The sequence below is a fragment of the Dipodomys merriami genome, unplaced genomic scaffold (assembly GCF_024711535.1).
Source record: "Dipodomys merriami isolate MVZ:Mamm:240054 unplaced genomic scaffold, mDipMer1.0.p SCAF_2, whole genome shotgun sequence".
Lineage (NCBI taxonomy): Eukaryota > Metazoa > Chordata > Mammalia > Rodentia > Heteromyidae > Dipodomys > Dipodomys merriami.
This window is the reverse complement of record NW_027203381.1, coordinates 8017616-8038204: the sequence shown is the minus strand read 5'-3', so window position 1 is coordinate 8038204 and position 20589 is coordinate 8017616. Positions and strand designations below refer to the sequence as shown.

General features: G+C 42.0%; 1 protein-coding gene and 1 non-coding gene across 2 annotated transcripts; one reads left to right on the top strand and one right to left on the bottom strand.

Moving 5' to 3' along the window:
* Positions 1-1460: 1460 nt before the first annotated feature.
* Serpinb10 (serpin family B member 10) lies at positions 1461-14150 on the top strand. Its single transcript, XM_070028611.1, has 7 exons — positions 1461-1628; positions 5800-5865; positions 6276-6413; positions 7924-8041; positions 10194-10336; positions 11512-11667; positions 13636-14150. Exons 1-7 carry the CDS (start codon positions 1461-1463, stop codon positions 14038-14040), a joined length of 1194 nt encoding a protein of 397 aa, XP_069884712.1. The 3' UTR covers positions 14041-14150.
* Positions 14151-19893: 5743 nt separating this feature from the next.
* LOC138832740 (U6 spliceosomal RNA) lies at positions 19894-19998 on the bottom strand. Its single transcript, XR_011373670.1, has one exon. It is a non-coding gene; the product is annotated as a U6 spliceosomal RNA (small nuclear RNA).
* Positions 19999-20589: the final 591 nt, after the last annotated feature.

Sequence of the window (20589 nt, the reverse complement as noted above, 5' to 3'; positions counted from 1 at the left end):
TCTAGAACAACATATCTTTAAGGTAGAAAGATGAAATCCCAGGTCCTAAGACATTGCTTTCCACCTTCTTCATGCTGATTTTTCCAATGAATGTACATCGTGAGTTTCTTTTTAAAAAAGATAAAAGCTTTGTAGGAAGGCAGTGGTCACAATGCCATTTGAATGAATGAACATGATAAGGTAAAATCCTTTGCATTGTCGTACCAAGGCTTATCATTTATCATGCCTATTTTGGTGTCCAGGGCTTCTTGATCAGAGCCACCCCTCCATTATGATCAAAGGAAACAGAGAAGCTCTTTCTGACATAGTACTTTTTTTTTGTTAGGAACATTGTAGTTAAGTTTCCAGTTCTTTATGAGGGTATAGAATCTTACCCAACTGGAAAGGCTTCTGTTTCTTTTAATGTCAGATAACAATAACATCAGCCTGGGATGACTATGAACCTTTGTAGCTGGCAGAAGCCACAGCCAGGGTGTGAGCTGCAGGTCAGAAGCTGTTTGGTTAAGTGGGAGGGTACTGGTGGGAGGAATTTCAGTAGTATCATCATCAACTCCAAAGCCCTCTACACAAGCTGCTCACTGATTCAAGTATTTGTCACCGAGAACTGACTTCCAAAGCCCTCACTCTGGCTTTCTGGAAGGGCCAGCGCTATCAGCCTGAGTCCAAACCACACAACTCAGCCACTAATGGAGTTCCTAAAGACGGAAATTTGAGTTCATGTCAGTTTTGCTTAATTGAGATGAAAATTATTTGACCATATGATGGCAATAGCTCGAGCTAACTATGTCTTTCATAGGGACTCAGTGTGAAGTTACATTCACATTAAATTCTCAGGGTAACTGGAAATGAAATTTGCAAGTTGAAAGTCTGGGTTCTCTTGTTCAAAGACGAATGAAGGAGAAAAACAGGCAAACCAGTCTCAATTTCTCTGTAGGCATTTCCAATTATATTGGACATGCTTTCAAGTTGAAAGAAATTAAAAATGGTGGACTGGAACCCAAGTAGTGAACACTGTAAACATGCAATAAGCAAGGATGGGTAGATTCTTGTTTGTACCAAATCCAAAACTAGTACTGTTGGTACAAAGCAGTATATGAAGACAATTTTATACTGAAGAGTTTGGAAAGACTAGGTATAAACATGAAGACTAGTGAGGTGGCAAAGACTTGTGTGGACTGGATTCAGCTGCTGCCTGACCCTTCTTCTCTGATGTACATTGCCGTTCAAAATTGCTGCATTCTAAATCTTCCATTCTCCATAATTCTAGGTTGTAATATACAAAACAATAATGTTGGACTAGAGTGTCCCTAAAGTCCTCTGAGCTCCAATATAATCCCTGAATGTAGAGGTAGATAACCATGTGCAATGAATACTTTTCCCAAAATAAAATACATGGAAAGGGTTTCGTTCACACCTTCTCCATTTTTGCTTTTCTTTCCTTAGGTTTCCCCCCACCCAGAATGGACTCCCTAGCAACATCCATCAACCGATTTGCAATAGAGTTTAGCAAAAAGATAGCTGAGTCTGCGGAGGGAAGAAACATTTTCTTTTCTCCTTGGGGCATCTCGACTTGCTTGGGCATGGTGTATTCAGGCACCAAAGGAAACACAGCCGCCCAGGCGGCACAGGTGAGGAGCGGGCACCCCTGCCGTCCACAGTAGTGCGCACATTGCTTTTAACTGCCATTTTCTCCTGAAAGCCCGGCCACCCGTTTTATAACAATGTCTTCCAAATCAAAAGATATGCTAAAAAAGTTGTAGAAACCAACTTGGAAAATCCTTGATGCAGAAAAATGATAAGGCTGTCATCCTTTAGTATAACCCTAAATCACACTTATTTTGATGATTAAGATGCTTCAAGAAATAGCCAGTCAAATGTTAAAGAATAGGATTTTTCCAGAAGGGTTTTCTCAAACACAGACACACATCTATGAAAATGAAATAATTGTGCTCCTCATGCCTTACTTAGTTGTTCATTTAATCTTGGGTTGTCTGGCTAAATCTGAAGAGGTCAGTAATAACATTATAATACGGAAACTTGTTAAAAATGTTAAAATATGTCCTGAGAATCCTCCAAGCATTGTGTGTCCAAAGATGCAAATAGCAAAACACATGAAGATAGAGTGCATAATCATGTAGAGAGTGCATATTTATAATGTATCTACACTCACATATAAATACATGTTTTTAAAATAAAAGTAAAGATGAAAAGCAAATTTAACTTCCAAATCTTGCAATAAGATGACAGAATTCTTTCCCAAGATGGTGATCACCTATGCCAAATTTAGAAATAGTCAAAACCAGTCATTGTGGTAAAGAAGGTTGTTGTGTGTATTGTGATTGTGGTGCAAAGATATATCATCCTAACTCCAGTAGTTCACAAAATATGATTAGGATTGAAAACATCATCATCATCATCAACAGTAACAAAACATTGCTGGTTTACAGCTCTGTGATGACTAGTTGATTCTTTTAAAAGGCTTTGAAGAACACAAAAAAAAATCATATTATATATATATATATTATATATATATATATATATATATATATATATATATATATATATATATATATATAATGACAGCACCTAACAGCCATTTTTGCTTCTGTATGAATTGCTTTGTGCTAGATGATTGTATGGTTTTTGTATGATTTTAACTGTGACTGGTTTTAGTTACTTAGTAGTGGAATGTCAGCCTGGGAGCCTAGAGTTGCTTAGTAAGACTTCAAAGGGTTTACAGCCCTGACCAAGGGCGCAAAGTCCTCAGAATTATCCCCACAGCTGCAACGCCCCTCCTGGAGGCCGAGGCAGTAAGGCCCTAGGAAAAAAAATATAATGTTTTAAGAAACCTAAGCAACTCCATTTTTGTTTAACACTCTATCTCAGTTCTGCGACTTGACTCGTGATCCATTTTAGCCCCAATGCTAGGAATTTATGACAGAAAGCCATGCACAATTCTTGGAGCCATAGATGGTGTTTGCTTAAGGCAGGTGTTAGACCCCAAGTGGTGTTGCCCCCCACCCACCTAGGACTAAGAGTTGTTAACCAACCCATTCTTCAGAGCCCGGGGCAAGACATGCCATGCATTCTGTTCGTCCGGGTGTGACTGGTAACCTTGGGTGTGACTGGTAACCTTGGGTGTGACTAGTAACTTTGGGTGTGACTGGTAACCTTGGTCAAGGTATGGACCAAAGACATTTTTCTGTAAAGGTCAACCAATCATGTAATTTCTTATGTAAAAGTTCCTTAAAGTTGTTTGTTCAATACTATAAAAACTGCGCTGATCCTATGCTCTGGGCCTCTTAGCGTCACCGGTTACCATGTGCGTGGAGGACCAAGCTCGAGCTTGCAATAAACCGGCTCTTTGTTGCTTACATTGATCGTGGTCTCTGGTGGTCTTCTGGGGGTCCCCGAATTTCGGTATAACAACAGCTTAACCATTCATGTGATAGATTTATTTTTTTATTTTTTAATGAAGATTTTTTTTTATTGTGAAAATACCGTACAGAAGGGTTACAATTACATGGGCAAGGTAGTGAGTACATTTCTTATCAAGCATTGTTGCCTCCTCCTTTGTTTCCCCTTCCCATCCCTTCCCATCTCCCCCAACCACCAACCCCCCCCAGTAACCCCAACCCCGCGCCAAAGTTGTAAAGTTCATTTTTCGACATAATGACTTGTACATCTCATTGTTGTAATGAGTCCACCTGTATCCTTGTTTAAACAACTTGTTTCTTCCCTTCTCCTCCCCAAATTGTACCAACATCAAATACAGTGAAAGCAGGGGTTATACCGTAGGGGAGGAACATACAAAGCAACAAAGAAATCATCTTATAAATATGTTAGAAACAATCCCATGAAAGAAAAAACATTTGAGTCCTTATCTTGGGGCTCATTTCGCCTAATATCAACTTATCTGACCTCATGTGCTAGAGTTAGTCTTAAGTAGATCCTTAAGTAGATTCTGTTTTCTGGGTGTCACTTGTTTTAAATTTTCATAGCTTTGGTTGCCAAAGAACCTGCTGACCTGGCCACGTACTTCATGTTCTGCCACCTGTGGTCCTTAGCCAGCTACCGTGGGTGGGTGTGCTTCAGTCCTGATTGGGAACTGGGTCCTGGCTGTGGGCATATCCTGCAGTATCTACCACAGGCTTCTATTCCATTGCCCTGCTGGGTGGGGGAAGCAGGAAAGACACATCCTTTCTAGGAACATCCAAGATCAGTGTGAGCGTGAACACAAACGCTAGGTCTGTAGGTGTCAAGTGTACTAATGAGAACCACAGTACTCCAGTAGAAAAACAAATCAGTCAAATCCCTCAATTTTTTCCACAGAGTTGAGGTGATGATGGTCTTGCTGAAGTGGTCTAAATCATGACTCCGATTGAACCCCTTTCCTCTTTTTCTCCTATTAGGGTTCCAAAGGACAGATCCTCATTGCTCACATTTATGTTAATAGTGTCATAATGTGTGTGTGCGATGTGCACTGATCCAATCCAGGGTATTTACACAATTTATATGTCTCTCTCTTTAAAAGCTATCATTTCTTTGATCTTTTGTTTTCTAGTTCTGTTAACTGTATGTTAAATTGTTGTGAACCGGCACTTAACTGTTCCTATTGAACTGTATTTAGTGCCCCATATTCCCTCTCCCTCCAAACCCTCCCTATCCCTCCTCTGTTAACCATTGTTGTACTGAGGATGCAGAGAAAAAGCAAACTCTAATCATTAATCTTCCCTACTCTATTCTCCTGACACTTCTGCACCCAACAGTGAGGTTCCTTATTCACTTAACAAGCAATCAATACCTGCTGAGTGTTCTCTGATTCAATTCAATAGTGACACTAGGTGACCAGATAGCATCAAAGCCCATTTCAGGGCTTGGTCATCTATACCGCCCCCTCCCGGCTGTGCATCCAGGACCCTAACACCTTCATTAGGAATGTCAGGGCCTGGTTTTATTTCACTTAGCATAATGACCTCCAGCTCTATCCACATTGACTGAAAACGGCAGGACTCTCTTCCTTTCAATGGCGGAATACTATTCCACTGTTTAAAGGACCCTCCCTGTCTTTGCTGTCCATTCAGGAGTACAGGTGAGGTCTGAGGGAGGGCTGTGGAGCAGCTTGCATGTCCTTTCCAGTCTACCACCCTCCAGGACCCTCCTCGCGTTCAGTCATCACAAGTTCTCTGCACCCTATTTTGGGGTTCTTGTTTTGCCTTGTGAAGATCTTACTGCACAGGTGGGCGTGGAAGAGGGAGAACTATGTAGGGAGATGACTGGATATAAAGATTGTGACCTAACGCCAGTAGACAGGTGGGGACGCCCAGCCAGGTCAGTATGCGCTGAGTCTTGCTGGCCTCCCTACACACCCATGCCTCCTCCCTGGTACAAGGCAGGAAGCTCCGTTCTGCAGCCAAGGCCTTTCTACCAGCTGTGATTGGCATCTCCGCTGGCCCCAGACTTCCCACCCTATGTGCATTTTCAAATAACTGCAGATAAAAGAGAGATAGGGGAAACGGGAGAGTTTGACCTCATTCCAAAATTCCCTAGCGAAAGTATTCAAATGAACACACTAGCAACTTAAGTCAGACTTTTTAAAGGCTTACTTACAAAGCAGCTCTTGACTTTCTCTACCAGTCTAACACATCATTTAAGTCAAATCAGAGTCTTATTGTGCATTTCCATGTTCTGAAGATGGGCTCTGAAGGTAAGAATGGCTGGCGAGTGCTCACAGATGTGTTACTTCCTGTGGTTACTTTTAGGTATACTCATGTGTCTTTTTTATTTTTTAACTTACAGGTGCTTCAGTTTAACAGTGGCAGAGATCTCAAATCTGATCCTGAAAGTAAGAAGAAAAGGAAAATGGTATTTGTCATTTTTTGGTACCCATTTGATAATTAAGGAGACAGTTTTAACCACTATGTATTTTAGTGGTTAAATCATGCAGCCTGTACCTGTAATAGCCATTTATGATGAGCTCTTCTTGGAGACGTATTAAAATGCTGGTGATGCATTAGAAAACATGGAATATCTACTATATATTTTTAAAAAACAGTTATACTTTCCCTCATTGTTACCTTCTTGCTACCTCTCAAAACTTCTGTGTTCTTGCCTGTCATTGCACATGAAACTTGGAGAAAACAATGTCTCCTTTCATTTTATTTGTATGCCATCCAGTAATTTTATTTAGCATGAGGTTGATCACATATATGTGATTTTTTTATTCAGCATTGTTTTGGGGAAAAAATACCAATTGAATCTCTCCTCTTTTAAAGGAATTCAACTCAGGCAAGGTAGAAGACATACACTCTGACTTCCAGTCACTTATGGCAGAAATCCTCAAGCCGGGCAACTCCTACATACTTAAAACAGCCAATAGGATATACGGAGAGAAAACATACCCGTTTCACAGCGTGAGTGCAAATGTCTTTAAGTTCATGGCAGGAAAAGAATCATGCAGTACCAATTTAAAAGGTGAACAGGGATTCCAGGGACCATCTTAATGTGGACAGTACTTCCTGATTGAGACCAGCTGTGAAGGAACCCCCCCAAAAAAGGGGGTGGGGGAAGTAGGGGGTGTGGTCTTCAAACCAGTTATCAGAACTGCATATGTAGAATAGAGAAAACCTCCAAGGGTGAACCATGAACACAGATGGAAGTTTGTCCCTAGGCCAACACTTGTCACAAGAAAAAAAACAACAAGAAACAAAACCCAAAACAACAACAACAAATAAAGGACTAAGTAAGTGTGAAGGAAGAGAAGGTGGTGGTACTGAAGGAGTGTGTGGCAACCTGGCCTTGGGAACAAATTAGGGCGAAGTTTGCCCATCGGGAGTTTGGAACATGGGACAGAAAATGAGATCGCCTTCTCTCCTGGCTCCTGTCCCAAGCCAGTCTCCGCAGGAGGTGATGAGTGCTCCCTGTTAGCGTCAATCCCCTTCAGGGTTTCACAGTCAGACACGTGCTTCTTTCAGGCTCACTCATCTCATCCTTTGGCAAAAGTCAAGAGGGGAGGAGGACTCTGTTAATGAGGGGGGTGGCGCGCAGAGGGAAAGGAAGTTAGTAGGGTAAAGAACAGCAATAAGATAAATCTTCCTTGTGGCTGCAAGTAGGGCCCTCCCTGTGCACATCCAGTGAACTCCGAGGAGTTCAGACTTGGCAAAGGATAAAAATAAAGCAAATGGAACCTTCTAGGTAGTATCATGGATGATAGGCTCATGGACTCCTGCTTGGCTTGGAAGTTGACCAGATGACTGAGCTCAGCAGACACTTGGACATGGGACAGAGTCCACCAGCCCTGGACTGAAACAGGAATGGATGCCTGTGAATATTTTGAATATTTATGTTTCCTTTTTGCAAGATTATAAATTCTAGACCTGGTCCAGCCTCTTTCTGGCAAGAGAAATGACTCACCACTCTGTTCCATTTATAAACCCAACACGGAGCGAGCAAATGGAAGGTATGCCACAACTGTCTGGAGAAAGAAATCCATGTTCCCAGGCTCATGCCTCCAAACCATCAACCGCTCATCGTGATGGCCATGGACGAATTGGATCTTGGACCATGCTCAGAACGAGTCCCCGGGGGCTCACGGAAGGCAGTTGTCAGATCCCTAGGTCTCCTTGTTCCACCCCTGCCCGTGAAAGCTCAATTGGCATCACTCCCATGCCTTATTGCCATTCCATTTCATTCCACTTTCATTTCCAGGTATGAACAAAGTAGATATCCAGCATATGCTCCTTCCACATCTGGAATTCAGCTTAGCTACTTGGTTTAAAGAGGGAGGTGTTTAGATTTTGGTCAAAACTAAGGCGAGCACAGAGTAATGAGGATGAGGAGATGCGAGTTGGTGATTTCCCCTCTTCTAGGTTTGGTTTCTCCACTGTGCATAAAAAGAGGTTTGTTTCTATCTGTGTGTTTCAGAAATACTTTGAAGACATGAAAACCTATTTTGGTGTGGAGCCACAGTCTGTGAATTTCATGGAAGCTCCTGGGCAGAGCAGAAAGGAGATCAACTCTTGGGTTGAAAGCCAGACGGAGGGTGAGAGGTGTCCTCGAAGCTCCTTCTGTGTATCTGTATTTGTGCCGTGTGACGATGCAGATTTCTTAGAGCTGAAGATACATTCTAAATAACCAGAACTTTTGTTTCTGTCCACCCCAAGGATTTTTTAGATCCTCTGCTTTCCTGACAATCTTATCTAAAATATGGAGATGAAGCTACCACTTTACCAGAGAGAAAATTATCACAAACTTCTCCAAAGTGTAGGGGTTAAAAAGCAGGAGAGTACAAAATGGAAATATTGGAGAAATGGTGGCTCCATTTATTTATTTTTATTACATTTGTATTATCTTTAAGTAGTTGTACAGAGCAGTTGCCATTCAACGAAGTGTATGAATAGTGTGCCTTGATCACTATCACGCTTTCCAACATTCTCATCCTCTCCCACAACCTCACTCCTTCCCTTATTTTTCTTAAAATTTTAGGATATGTGCTGGACTTTTTTTTTTGCCCTTTAACAAAGCAGTTTATGTGTGTATTTAATGAGTCTTGATAAGCGACTTTTGTCTGCCTTGTCTGACTTCAAACCTTGATCCCCAGATCTCAGCCTGCTGAGTAGCTAGTGAAGTCCTGAGCCACCTGCACGCAGCTCTACATCTTAATACCATCAGACTAAATACCAGTTCCAATATCTGAGTCTTGGAGGGGCACATATACTTTGATATTAGCAGCAATACATTATATTAATAGGTTGCCTGGCTGATGTTTCTTCCATTCTTTACATAAAGTGGATTAGGTTTATTTGCTCAATGTAATTTGGATTTGTGGTTCATATTTGCAAGAGATATTGGCTTATTGTTGGGGCTTGGGGTGTCTCTTGTCATGTTTCAATATGGGGAATATGCTTCCTTGATTCTATATAGTGAAAGGGCTTCTTTATTTTATGCTTGGAATGTTAGAATTCACTTTTTGAAATGGCTGACGGGCACCTTGGTTTTAGGATGTAGTGAATGACTTGATTGTTTTGAAGTTAGGGTTTCTCTCCCTCTGTTTCTGACTTCATATTGAGTTTTTATTAATATTTCCCTGGGGATTCATGCATATCAGCTTTTAAAACCAAGTGTTCAATGCTATCTCGTATCTTTGAATCTTGTGCATATCTTTATTTGGAAGTTTTAAAAAGTCAGCTTATTATTTTGAGGAGTTTCAGTATTAGAAGGAAGTTAAGAGTGCTAGAAGGTGCCTCCCAGGCCCTTCTCTGTACAGTCCTTATCAAATACACTGGCTTTGCAACAAAATTTAATGTTGATATAACAAAAAAAAAGCTTACATTTGTTATACAGAGGAAGATTTAAGTTTGCATTTCCACCAATGTTTACAATGGTCCAACCAATCTCTCCTCTCACCCCCGCCCCGCCCTGCCTCCTTCTCAAATCAATTTCAATATATTTCCTTGTTAAATTTTTATAGTTGTCAACAACCAGCTTGAAAAACATGTTGAAAGATGATGGATGTGGTTGTAATAAATTAAAAAGTTAGCTGGGTGCTCATGGCTCACGCCTGTCATCCTAGCTAATCAGGAGGCTGAGATCTGAGGATTGCTGTTCAAAGCCAGCCCAGGCAGGAAAGTCCATGAGACTCTTATCTCCAATAAACCACTCAGAAAAATGGAAGTGGTGCAGAGGCTCAACGAGTAGAGTGCTAGTCTTGAGCTGAAGAGCTGAGGGACAGTGCCCAGGCTTAGAATTCAGGCCTTATGACTGACCCCCCAAAAAAGTTATTCACCCTCTGTTATTCTTTTTCTTTCTCCTTCCCTCATCTCCTCCTCAGTAGTGTCTTAGATGTGTATTCTGTGTTTATCCACAGAACAGTTAGGTAAATGGATATGTATGTGTGTGTGACACATGTGTGTGTATGGATATATATATATGCATAAATATTTCATTCTATCTTCCTTCCCTCTCTCCCTCCCTTCCTCCCTCTGTTCTCTTGCTTCCTCTGCAGTGTGAGGACTGAATCCAGCACCACAGCTATGCTAGTCATGTGTCTGCCATCGATTCAGCTTCCTAGACCCTGAAACTGGAAATGTTGTAGAAAAAATTTAAGCTTCCAGAAATATTAAAAGTCTATTTGTATGTAAGTAAACACACATATTTTGGTAGCCCTTTGAAAACCCGCCTTTGTGCTCCCATAGGTAAAATTCCAGATCTTCTACCTGATGGCTCCGTGGATGCCCTGACCAGGATGGTTCTGGTGAATGCCCTGTACTTTAAAGGGACCTGGGAGCAGCCATTCTTGGTGCAGAACACCACAGAAAAGCCTTTCAGGGTAAACAAGGTAGGGACTGTTAAAGATGACTTTGCAGTTTCACATGACACTTTCATAGCCATTCTTCTTTCTGATTTTACATTCCTGCAAACTATGGCTATTCACAGGGAAAAGCTGACTGAGCTCTGAATTCTGTTCCGCCTGGAAATTCCCCTTTCTCTGTGTGTCTCTGACTTCCGGCTGCTCACGTGTTTTCTCACTTGGTTTATGGTCCTGTGAGCTGGAGGATCAGTGCTGTCCTTACTTCCCACTTGAGGAATGGAGGCGTGTTTGTTGGAAGAAATCCAGAACCATACGTTCCCCACCGCAAATTCTGCTCTCAATCTTCTAAACCTGTTCCATTGTCTACCACATTCTTACCTTTCCATAAGTAAAAAAACAATATAAAGGTTAATTCTCACCTCATTCGTTAAAGTTTCTCTCTGTGCTAAATATAAGTTGAAGATTTATTTCATGTATTCCAAAGGTTGCATGTTAGCTTCATAGCCCTGGGATAAAATACCTGAGATAAGCAATGAATGACGGTTCTTGTTACTTCACAGTTTTTACCAATATGTAGTACTGTCAGTGTTTTGGATGGTTGGCATTCTGTTTGATATATCAAATACCTACAATGTCCGAATGTATCAAATGTTCACAAGATTCCTTTTCACCAATTAAAACTGGGCATAGTGGTGAGCACCATTCATCCTAAGTAGTAAGTATAAACAGGAGAATTATGGTCCAAACTTGCCCTGGCAAAAAAGCAAGAACCCATTAAAACATAACCAGCCAGATGCTGGTGGCTCACAACTATCATCCTAGCTACTCAGAAGGCTGAGATCTGAGGATCACGGTTCAAAGCCAGCCAGGGCAAGAAAGTCCATGAGACTCTTATCCCAATTAACCACCAGAAAACTGGAAATGGAGCTGTGGCTCAACGTGGTAGAGTGCTAGCCTTGAGCACAGAAGTTCAGGGACAGCACCCAAGCCCTGAATTCAAACCCCATATGAATAATAAGTAAGTAAGTAAATAAATAAATAAATAAATGGCCAAGAGTGCCGCTCAAGAAAGTGCCTAGTAAGCATAAAAGTTTAAATCCAGTATTGCTAAAATCAAACAAAAAACAAATATAAAGGGTAACAATTAAACATTTTCTGGAAATATCTCTTTTCAATGACTATAAGTTTTTTTTCTTAAATAGACTACAACCAAACCAGTGCAAATGATGTCTATGAAAAAGAAACTTCCAGTTTTTTTCATTGAGCAGCCACGAGCCACAGGTCTTCAACTCTACTATGCCAGCCGTGACCTGAGCCTGCTAGTACTCCTGCCAGAAGATGTTGAGGGACTGGAACAGGTAACTCTGGCTGTGGATCTTGTTTATCCCTATGTTTTACAGGAGAAACATAAGGATAGGTTCTTTCTGCTTCTTAATTCCTATAAACAGTTGGCTAACATACTGGGATTCTTCAAATAAATATTCAAACACTACAAAGCTCTGTAAAGCTGATGCTATTATTCTTCAGTATAGTTAAGTGATCTATAGGCATCTCTAGTATGGGGTGGTCATATAAACAGTTGCTTGCACAACACAGACAGCTGTTTTGTTGTCAATCACACAGCTCTGTAGATTCATTACTAGAAGCTTTCAGTTGGCCCAAGTCTTCTCAGGCTAGTAGAATCCGTGATTCAAAGTTAATGTTTTTGGTGGTGATGACCATCAAGTCTAAGGACTTGTGCATGCCAAAAAGATGCTCTACCACAGATCTATTACTTTGTATTACTTTGAATAATTCCTTAGTTTATGTATTGTGTGTTCCCTAACTCTTTTCCATGTTTTTATTGAGTAAACAAAATTGAAGAGAAAGAGCCTGTACCAGTAGTAACTTCCTATGTTATTTCAGCTAGTTAGTAGCCAAACTTCCATGTGTAACACAATTTTGGTCAGATCATGCTTCTGATCAATGCATGGCTCAGAGGAGCATTAGCCTTCCAAGAAGAAAGCAACCTATCTTTTTTGCAGTGCCTAAATCTTCATGTGTGCCAGACAGTTACCACTTTCTTTTTAAAGTTTCCATGTACCTATGGATGGATAGGAAGGTTGAAAGACTTCCAAGTGGTTGCACAAAATTTTAAGATACAGGTGGACAAATTGTCATTATAGTCATAACCTGAGTCAAAGCTCTCTCCTAGGAGCGTAGGGTCCTGAGCTAAAGATTCTGTCACACTATTCATGTAGAACATTTACAAGTTTTCTAGCAAGTGCTCCCAAAGTGGCCAGACTAACTGCTTTGAAACAAATGCATAATTTAAAAAGCATATTCATATATATATGTAACTATGCATACATTTACACATCCCAATGCATACATATCTACACATAAGTATGTGTTTATTATTAAGACATTCAAAACATTAAGAGAACAAACACACATTTTAACAAAAAATTACTCCTAAAGTTTGAAAGCTTGCTCTCTATTTTCTTTTTTGGGGGGAGTATCATAATTCTTAATATTATGATTTCAGAGTGAAAAAATATTTTTTTTCAAAGAATTGTCTCTCATGTTGAAAGACTGTCAGTTTGCATCCTGTGTTTGTCTTATCGTGGTGATAAGTGCTTGACAGAAATGATGTAGGGAAGACAGATTTATTTGTTCATGGTTTTAGAGGTTCCAGTCCTTCATGGGAGGAGAGGGGGCATGGCAGAGTAGAGCAGTTCATATCATGAGGGACAGGAAGTGAGTGGAACAGTAACCAGGAAAGGTCCAGATCAAAACACCCCCCCACCCCCCGGACATGAGCCCAACCACCCACAGCCTTCAACCAGACCTATGCCCACAGTTACCATCTTCTAATAATACATCCGAACTTTGGATTCATAAATAAATCCAACCATTGATGAGGTCTAATGTTACTAGAAATATCCTCAGACATATACCCAAAGGCGGGTTGTTTTTCTAGGTACTTCTCAAGCTAAAACATTACATTCTGTGACATACAATCTGCACTGGAGTGCATGCATCTAGAAGTTGTGTGTATTTGGAGTATTTGGGTAACTAATTAATGTCTGTTTACCATGGTGGAAGTACTTCCCATTTGAAACAAAATCTATTTCTTCTCTATCCTGAAAGCCATGAAACTGCAAAGCAAAAAATTCTTCAGGTCACCAGCAGGAAGGTTTTCATTACATAACCAAAAGAGTTTCCAGAGTGTGTACGTTAGAACCCAGGTGAAGGGAGTGAGAGTAGTTGCTAGGTACAATCCTCGGGGATCTGTTTCTCTCTCTGCTTTGGAAAGACTGACTTCCCTGGCTTCGACCCCACAGCTGGAGGAAGCCATCACCTATGAGAAGCTGAATGAGTGGACCAGCGAAGACATGATGGAGCTGTATGAAGTGCAGCTGCACCTGCCCAAGTTCAGGCTGGAGCAGAGCTACGATCTCAAGTCTGTCCTGAGCAGCCTGGGGATGAGAGATGTATTCAGCCAGGGTAAAGCTGACTTTACAGGGATGTCTTCAGACAGAAACCTGTGTCTGTCCAACGTGTTCCACAAAGCTTTTGTAGAAATCAATGAAGAAGGCACAGAGGCTGCGGCTGGCACTGGGAGCGAGGTGAAATTCCGAATTAAACTCCCATCCATGGAGTACGAGGCGGACCACCCCTTCATCTTCCTCATCAGGCACAACAAGAGCAAGAGCTTGCTCTTCTATGGAAGGTTCTCCTCCCCCTAAACCCGCTAACTCTGCATCTCTCAGCTAAGGAAGAGGAAGCGTTCCAGCAGATGGAAAAGCACAGCGATAATGCAGTTATGCTCATCATAGAGATCTTCTTTGCTTTTAAATATTAGCACCTAAATCTTTTCATCCTGTCCTATCTGCAGAGGTAAAGAAAATATAGTTTTTATTTTTAACCACAAAAACAGCATCTGGTCTTCACATGTCTTTTATTTGCATTGCAGAAATACTATGACTCCATTGAATGTCTATCAATTCTTGAGTTACCCTGAGCATTGCATTATTGTCCTTCTCATTTGATGGATTCATCATCTAATGCAGGGGGAAGAAACTCTGTAGATATGATGGCCTGTTCCTGATAAGAAATATCATGGGATGGCTCATAAAATAACACTGTAAATGCACTCCCTTGATGACTCTTTAAAAACAACTCTTATGTTGACATGATAGTAACAGAGAAAGAGGTGAAAACTAAATAAAATCTGTACTTTAGTTAGTAGCAGCTTACCACCACTGGCAAACTGAGACTATCATAACACTATCAGAGAGACTGACAATCAGAAAATAATAAACACAGTATCTTTAAAAATAGCACAGGAAAAAGTCTTGGGAAATTCAGGTCAATAAATTTATACCAGCAGTCATTAATTGAATAAGTGTTGACTGAGCCCGTTCAGAAGAAAAACAGGTCCCGCTTCCTGTTCTCCTTGCATCTCGGAGCTGGAGACTGGTTGAGAAATAGACGTGAAACGGAGGTAGTGCAAAGAATGACTGAAAGCAAATTGCAATATTCTTGGAGTCGTTTATGTGTGTGTGCACATGTGTGTGCGTGTGTGTGAAGTGTCTTTTTAAATAAATTCACAATAAATACCGAGTTTAATGGATACACAGGAATTTGGCAGAGAGCAGAGTGTATTTCACTCGTTACATTCTATTACTTTGCTTTGTTTGATTTCCACACCCTGACATATCTAGAACATTCTTACATGTCCAGACTACGAGGTATAGGAATTATCCTCTGGTTTGAGCCTGGGGTGGAATGGGTACCATATATTTGAGGAATATAAACAGCGTGGAGAAGAGTGAGGAGGATGTCAGCAGGAAGGGGGGGTGAGGAAAACTGTGTATTACTCTTTGTCCGAAAATAACAATTGCAAACCTCGACTGGCAACATTACACTAGGAAATCCCAGACGCACAGCACAGGCGGTGGCATTCTGAGGGTCACACAGTAGCAGAAGGCCTGGAGCTGAGGGCAATAAGAATGCACACTTCTGACAGTGAGCCCCGAACCCCAGCAGACTGGGGTGTTGCTAGACTGGAAGATGTGCCAGGGCCAGGTTGTATTCTTCACCGCCACATTGGCTTCGTGCCTGACCTTAGGGGAAGTGTGGTCAGGGGTGAGCAAGACAACAGGGCTGCGACTCCTAAACATGAGAAGTGAGAAGGTCCTAGTGACCACAGTCTTGCTCCCCCTGTCCACCAGGGACATGCTGCAAATGCAGCCCCACTGTCCCCCCGGAGGGAACCCGCATTCTGTGCAGTGTGGGTGTACTCCTGGGGTACACTTTGCCAAATACAGACATCTTTAGGGCTGCAAACTTAGACTTAGAGTGCCATCTTGTGCTCCAAAGGAGGCACTGACAGACAACCTCAATAAGACGGGGATTGATGGCTGGTAGCTCACGCCCATCTATAATCCTAGGTACTCAGGACACTGAGATCTGAGGTGTGTGGTTCAAAGACAGCCAAGGCAGGAAAGTCTAATCTCTAATTAACCACCCAAATACTGGAAATGGAGCTATGGCTCAAGTCGTAGAGCACCAGCCTGGAAGGGGAGACAGTCTTAGATCTGCAGCCCTGTGCTGCCTCTCCACACATGCAAGAAACACAACAGCAGCCATTGCCCAGGAGACTGTGAACTCCACAGAGTTTCACCTGCACTCAATCTAGTTCCTCCATTGCCTTTGCCAAAAAAAGCATCACGTGCAGGGAGTTACATCCTGCCCGTCTGAGTGTGCCGATTTCTCAACACTTGGGAGTTCCTTCCGGCTTTCAAAGACACTCAGGAGGGACCCTTCAGATTTTGTGATCATTGTGCTTTAATTAACATCACTGTAGACAAAATGGCTCAGAATCTTTTTATCCTTAGGTTAAAGGGAAATGAAAGACATTGGCATCATTCCCAAGTTTTATTTGTGGTAGGCCAAATTGGCATACCGCTTTTTTTCCCTTTCCTATTCCTTTAGAACCAGTTCTGCAAAATAGAAGGTGTAGGAACCTCAGATCTTGATGCTCAGGAGGGAGGGAACTTCCGGTCCACAGAGGTGAATGCATAAACCGACTCTGTTTGGGATTTTTTAAGTTATTGTTTTGGTGTTTTCTGTTTTTGCAGCTGAGCTTTGTGACTGTCAGGGAAAAGAGAATGTAATACCTCTTCCATGGATGCAGGAGTCAGACCTAAAGTAATTTAGCTTTCTTGAGCTCCTTGTGACCAACTATTTGGGTTCTCACATGGAATTCCCCAACCATTGTCTTTATGAAAGGGATCAGCAAAAGGGAAAGAAATACACTGTGTGTTTTTCCAGATTAGGCACAATTCCAGCTGAGAACTGTATTTACTGCGTGCCAGTGGACAATTTCTTGTATCTCGGCTCCAAACCCACTCATGTTCATGGTTCTCTGGGGTCCTTGACCTGGGGCTTGGAAGTGGCTATTTGACCAGCTGGTACAGTGTTAGACTTTGCCAGTAAGGGGAGTGATAGAAGCACCCCAAGGTGCTGGCAGAAGAAAGGCACTTCCTAAGACTCTGTCCTGTGATTATTCACTCTGGGTCATTTATAGCCATTTATACAGACAGGTATTTCCCAGTGTGGAGGATGGGAAGGTCCAGGTCAAGGTTCACCCTCCGTGTCTGTTGCAGGCTGCTTCTTGACTTGCCAAAGGCCGCGATGCCACTGCCTGGGGAGGTTTGGAAGACATTGCAGCCCAATCTCTCCCAAGGGATCCTGACTTCATTGGTTTGGGTGAAGATGGTCCTGGGGAGCTATAACAGCAGAAGGATCAAGCAAAATTAGGAAGGGTGGAGATATTATTCAGGATAAATTTTAAAAGACAACTCAGCATACCCGACATCCCTCAAACACATACTAGAGACCTACAAATCACAGCCCTTCCTCCCCGCCCCATCCCCAAATAAAACCCCGAGGATAATGGGAAACAACTTGAACTGAGAGCACTCAACTTTCTCCTGACGGCTGTATCTTAGAACTGTCCTTGCTGCCCACCCCACTGAACACGGAACCTTCGCCTTTACCCCGAGCAGAAGGACCCCACAGTCTCGGAGAAGCCTGAGACCCAAGGCCATGTCTGGTGCCATGCTCTGGTGCGCACAGATGCTGCTGAAACCTTGAAGCCTTCAACTCCAGATAAGCTTGCTCTCCCACCCCGCCTCACTTGCTCACTTCCGTCTGTCCCACCTGACTTCACTTTTCCTGCCGAATATCCCCCAGTCATCATGGTGGCGGTGCTCTTCCCCTTCACCCACAGACTTGTCCTTCCCAGGTATTTTCTTCCTGAATAAAACCTGTTGGTCTGCTGAGGTCACACGTGATACTCTTTTTCTTTGCTTACATAGGAGACCTAACCTTGCTCCACAGCTTGTATTTTCTTCATGGTATTTCCCTCTCATCTAGAGGATGTTCTGAAGGGTTTTAAATGGAGGTGCACTGTAATCAGAATTGCAGCCATGATTGGAATTTCAGAGTTGGGAGCAGGCTGCAAAATGGATCGTGTAGTATGAATGGGAGAAACATGAAGGTGATAAAAACAACAACAACAACAGAATCTGTGATAATTTGGTCAGCCTGAAAAGCCCTTCACACCAGTTCCTGACAGGTGCCCAGGGGTGCATGAATTGTTCTACAGATCAAGAGGCAGGCTAGAGCTTTTAAGAAAATCAGCCCCCCCACCAGAAAATGGATGGACACAGCAGAGGACACAAAAGAAGAGCATCTGATCACAGAAATGGTAGAGGAGTTATCAAGAAAGGGAGGAATCTGGAGAGAAAGCAAAGAAACTGGGACAGAATGGTGCTCTGGAGACCCTGGAAAGGCCCAAACAAGGCACTTTCTGAGAAGTAGAATAGAATATGACTTGGGACATAGCTTTTCACCATGGGAGTGAGGGGGTGTTTGGCAAGCTACACCAGGACTTTCAGAAAACTTGAAGTCAGAGAAAAGGGAACCAAAGGTGGAAAAAGACAATGGTTGACACATACAGGTTTTATTTTTTTCTGTCGAAGAAACTTGATTGTGAAGATAAGGATGAAGAAGTAGAGTCAGTCTGAGGCATGAAAAACAAGGGAAGTTTTGGTTATTTATTTCAAATATTCAGTATATTTGAGAGCAGACTCCAAAAGAGTGAAAAGAAGGACGATAGAGAAATTAGGTAGTTAGTGGAGCCAGGTTGTTGAGGGATGATGGTCTGCTTTTTGTTTTTTTTCTTCAAGTCTAGAAGAGGGGACAGCTGGTTACCCTTCCATAGAGGAATAAAGACGACAATCTAGAGGTGTGGGTTTCATATGGAAGTTTTCCTGTATCACCGCTTGTCCTGAGAATTAATCTCTGTGTGTTCCTTATCCCACTCATATTCAGGACTGAGATTCTCTTAGGACATTCCAAGATAAGAACCACCTGAACTGTAAGGGTCCCATCCGTATACGCCTTACTGACAAGGACTGGGAAAACTTGATTTTGAACTGTTGCTTGCACTTTGAACTCTACTCAAGCATGGAGAAGCACTTATCTCAATGAGCTTAGTGGAGAGCTGCAGTTCCATGTTTACTTTCAGCCAGGTACTGCAAAGGATGCATGCTATTGGACAGCATCAGTCAGGACGCATGCTATTGGATGGCATCAGCCAGGATGCATGCTATTGGACAGTATCAGTCAGGACGCATGCTATTGGATGGCATCAGTCAGGACGCATGTTATTGGACGGTAACACTGTGGCTTTCTAAACCAGAAACTCTTAAGTAGCAGACTCTGTATGATACTTTGTGATAAGCAGCTTACCACCGGTCCATATCTTTGGAAGAAAACATGGAGACAAGCAAGAATCTTTTTAAAAGGGAGTTAGTGATGCATGGGCAGAGTTTCCTTTTTTTATTGTGAGAATACCGTACAGAGGGGTTACAATTACATGGGCAAGATAATGAGTACATTTCTCATCAAGCATTTCAGCCTCCTCCTTTGTTTCCCCTTCCCATCCCTTCCCATCATTTCCCCCCCACCCAATCCTCCACGCTCCCCCCCCCCACCAAAGTTGTAAAGTTCATTTTCGACATAATGACTTGTACATCTCATTGTTGCAATGGGTCCACCTGTATCCCTATTTAAACGATTTGTTTTTCCCCTTCCCCTCCCCAAATTGTACCAACATCAAATACAGTGAAAGCAGAGATTATACCGTAGAGGAGGTACATACAAAGCAACAAAGAAATCATCTTATTAATGTGTTAGAAACAATCGCATGAAAGAAAAAAAAACATTTGAATACATATCTTAGGGTTCATCACCTTATCTGACCTTTTCTGCTTGACTCAGACATATATATACTATTTATTGTAAATAAGGGAAACCATGGGACCTATGTTTCTTTGGGCCTGGCTTACTTCACTTAATATAATGTTTTCCAAGTCTGTCCATTTTCTAACAAATGGGGCAGTGTCATTCTTTCTGATGGAGATATAGAATTCCATTGTGTCTATATACCATATTTTCTTGATCCATTCATCTACTGAGGGTCATCTGGGCTGGTTCCATATCTTAGCTATGGTAAATAATGCTGCAAAAATATGGAATGCTTCATGAATTTACGTGTCATCCTTATGCAGGGGCCATGCTAATCATCTCTGTATCATTCCAATTTTAGTATATGTGCTGCCGAAGCGAACATGGGCAGAGTTTTCTGTTTTCCGTTTTTTTTTGAGGGGGGAGGTCCGGTCGTGGGGCCTGAACTCTGGGCCTGGGTGCTGTCCCTCAGTTCTTCAGCTCAAGGCGAGCACTCTACCACTTGAGCCACAGCGCCACTTCTGGCTTTTTTTCTCTTTCTTTCTTTCTTTCTTTCTTTCTTTCTTTCTTTCTTTCTTTCTTTCTTTCTTTCTTTCTTTCTTTTTCTTTTTTCTTTTTTTTTTGCTTATGTGGTGCTGAGGAATCGAACTCAGGGCCTCAGGCATGCAAGGCAAGCACTCTACCACTGAGCCACCTTCCCAGACCTGTTTTCCATTTTTTTAAAGCTATGTTCCAAATGCGTTGGCCTTTTCTGTGATGGTAGGTGCTAGTCAGTTAGAAAAACCAGCAAAAACTTTGAAAATAAAATACATCGGATCTCCTTGCCGGTGAAGGTGCATCTTTTCCAGGAATGGGAATTTCACGGCCACTTGCCAGAGTCTGGAATGATCACTTTGAGAACTACTTGGAACTTTCTCAGTGATCGCATGAGTTCATTGCTCACAAAGATGTTAAAACTCTAGTAGCAGACATTG

Bases quoted from the DNA above. Each gene is read 5' to 3' on its own strand.
- Serpinb10 (XM_070028611.1), top strand. From the start codon at position 1,461: ATGGACTCCCTAGCAACATCCATCAACCGATTTGCAATAGAGTTTAGC. The intron at 5,866-6,275 runs GTATTTGTCATT...CCTCTTTTAAAG, and splicing joins GTAAGAAGAAAAGGAAAATG to GAATTCAACTCAGGCAAGGT. The intron at 8,042-10,193 runs GTGAGAGGTGTC...GTGCTCCCATAG, and splicing joins GGTTGAAAGCCAGACGGAGG to GTAAAATTCCAGATCTTCTA.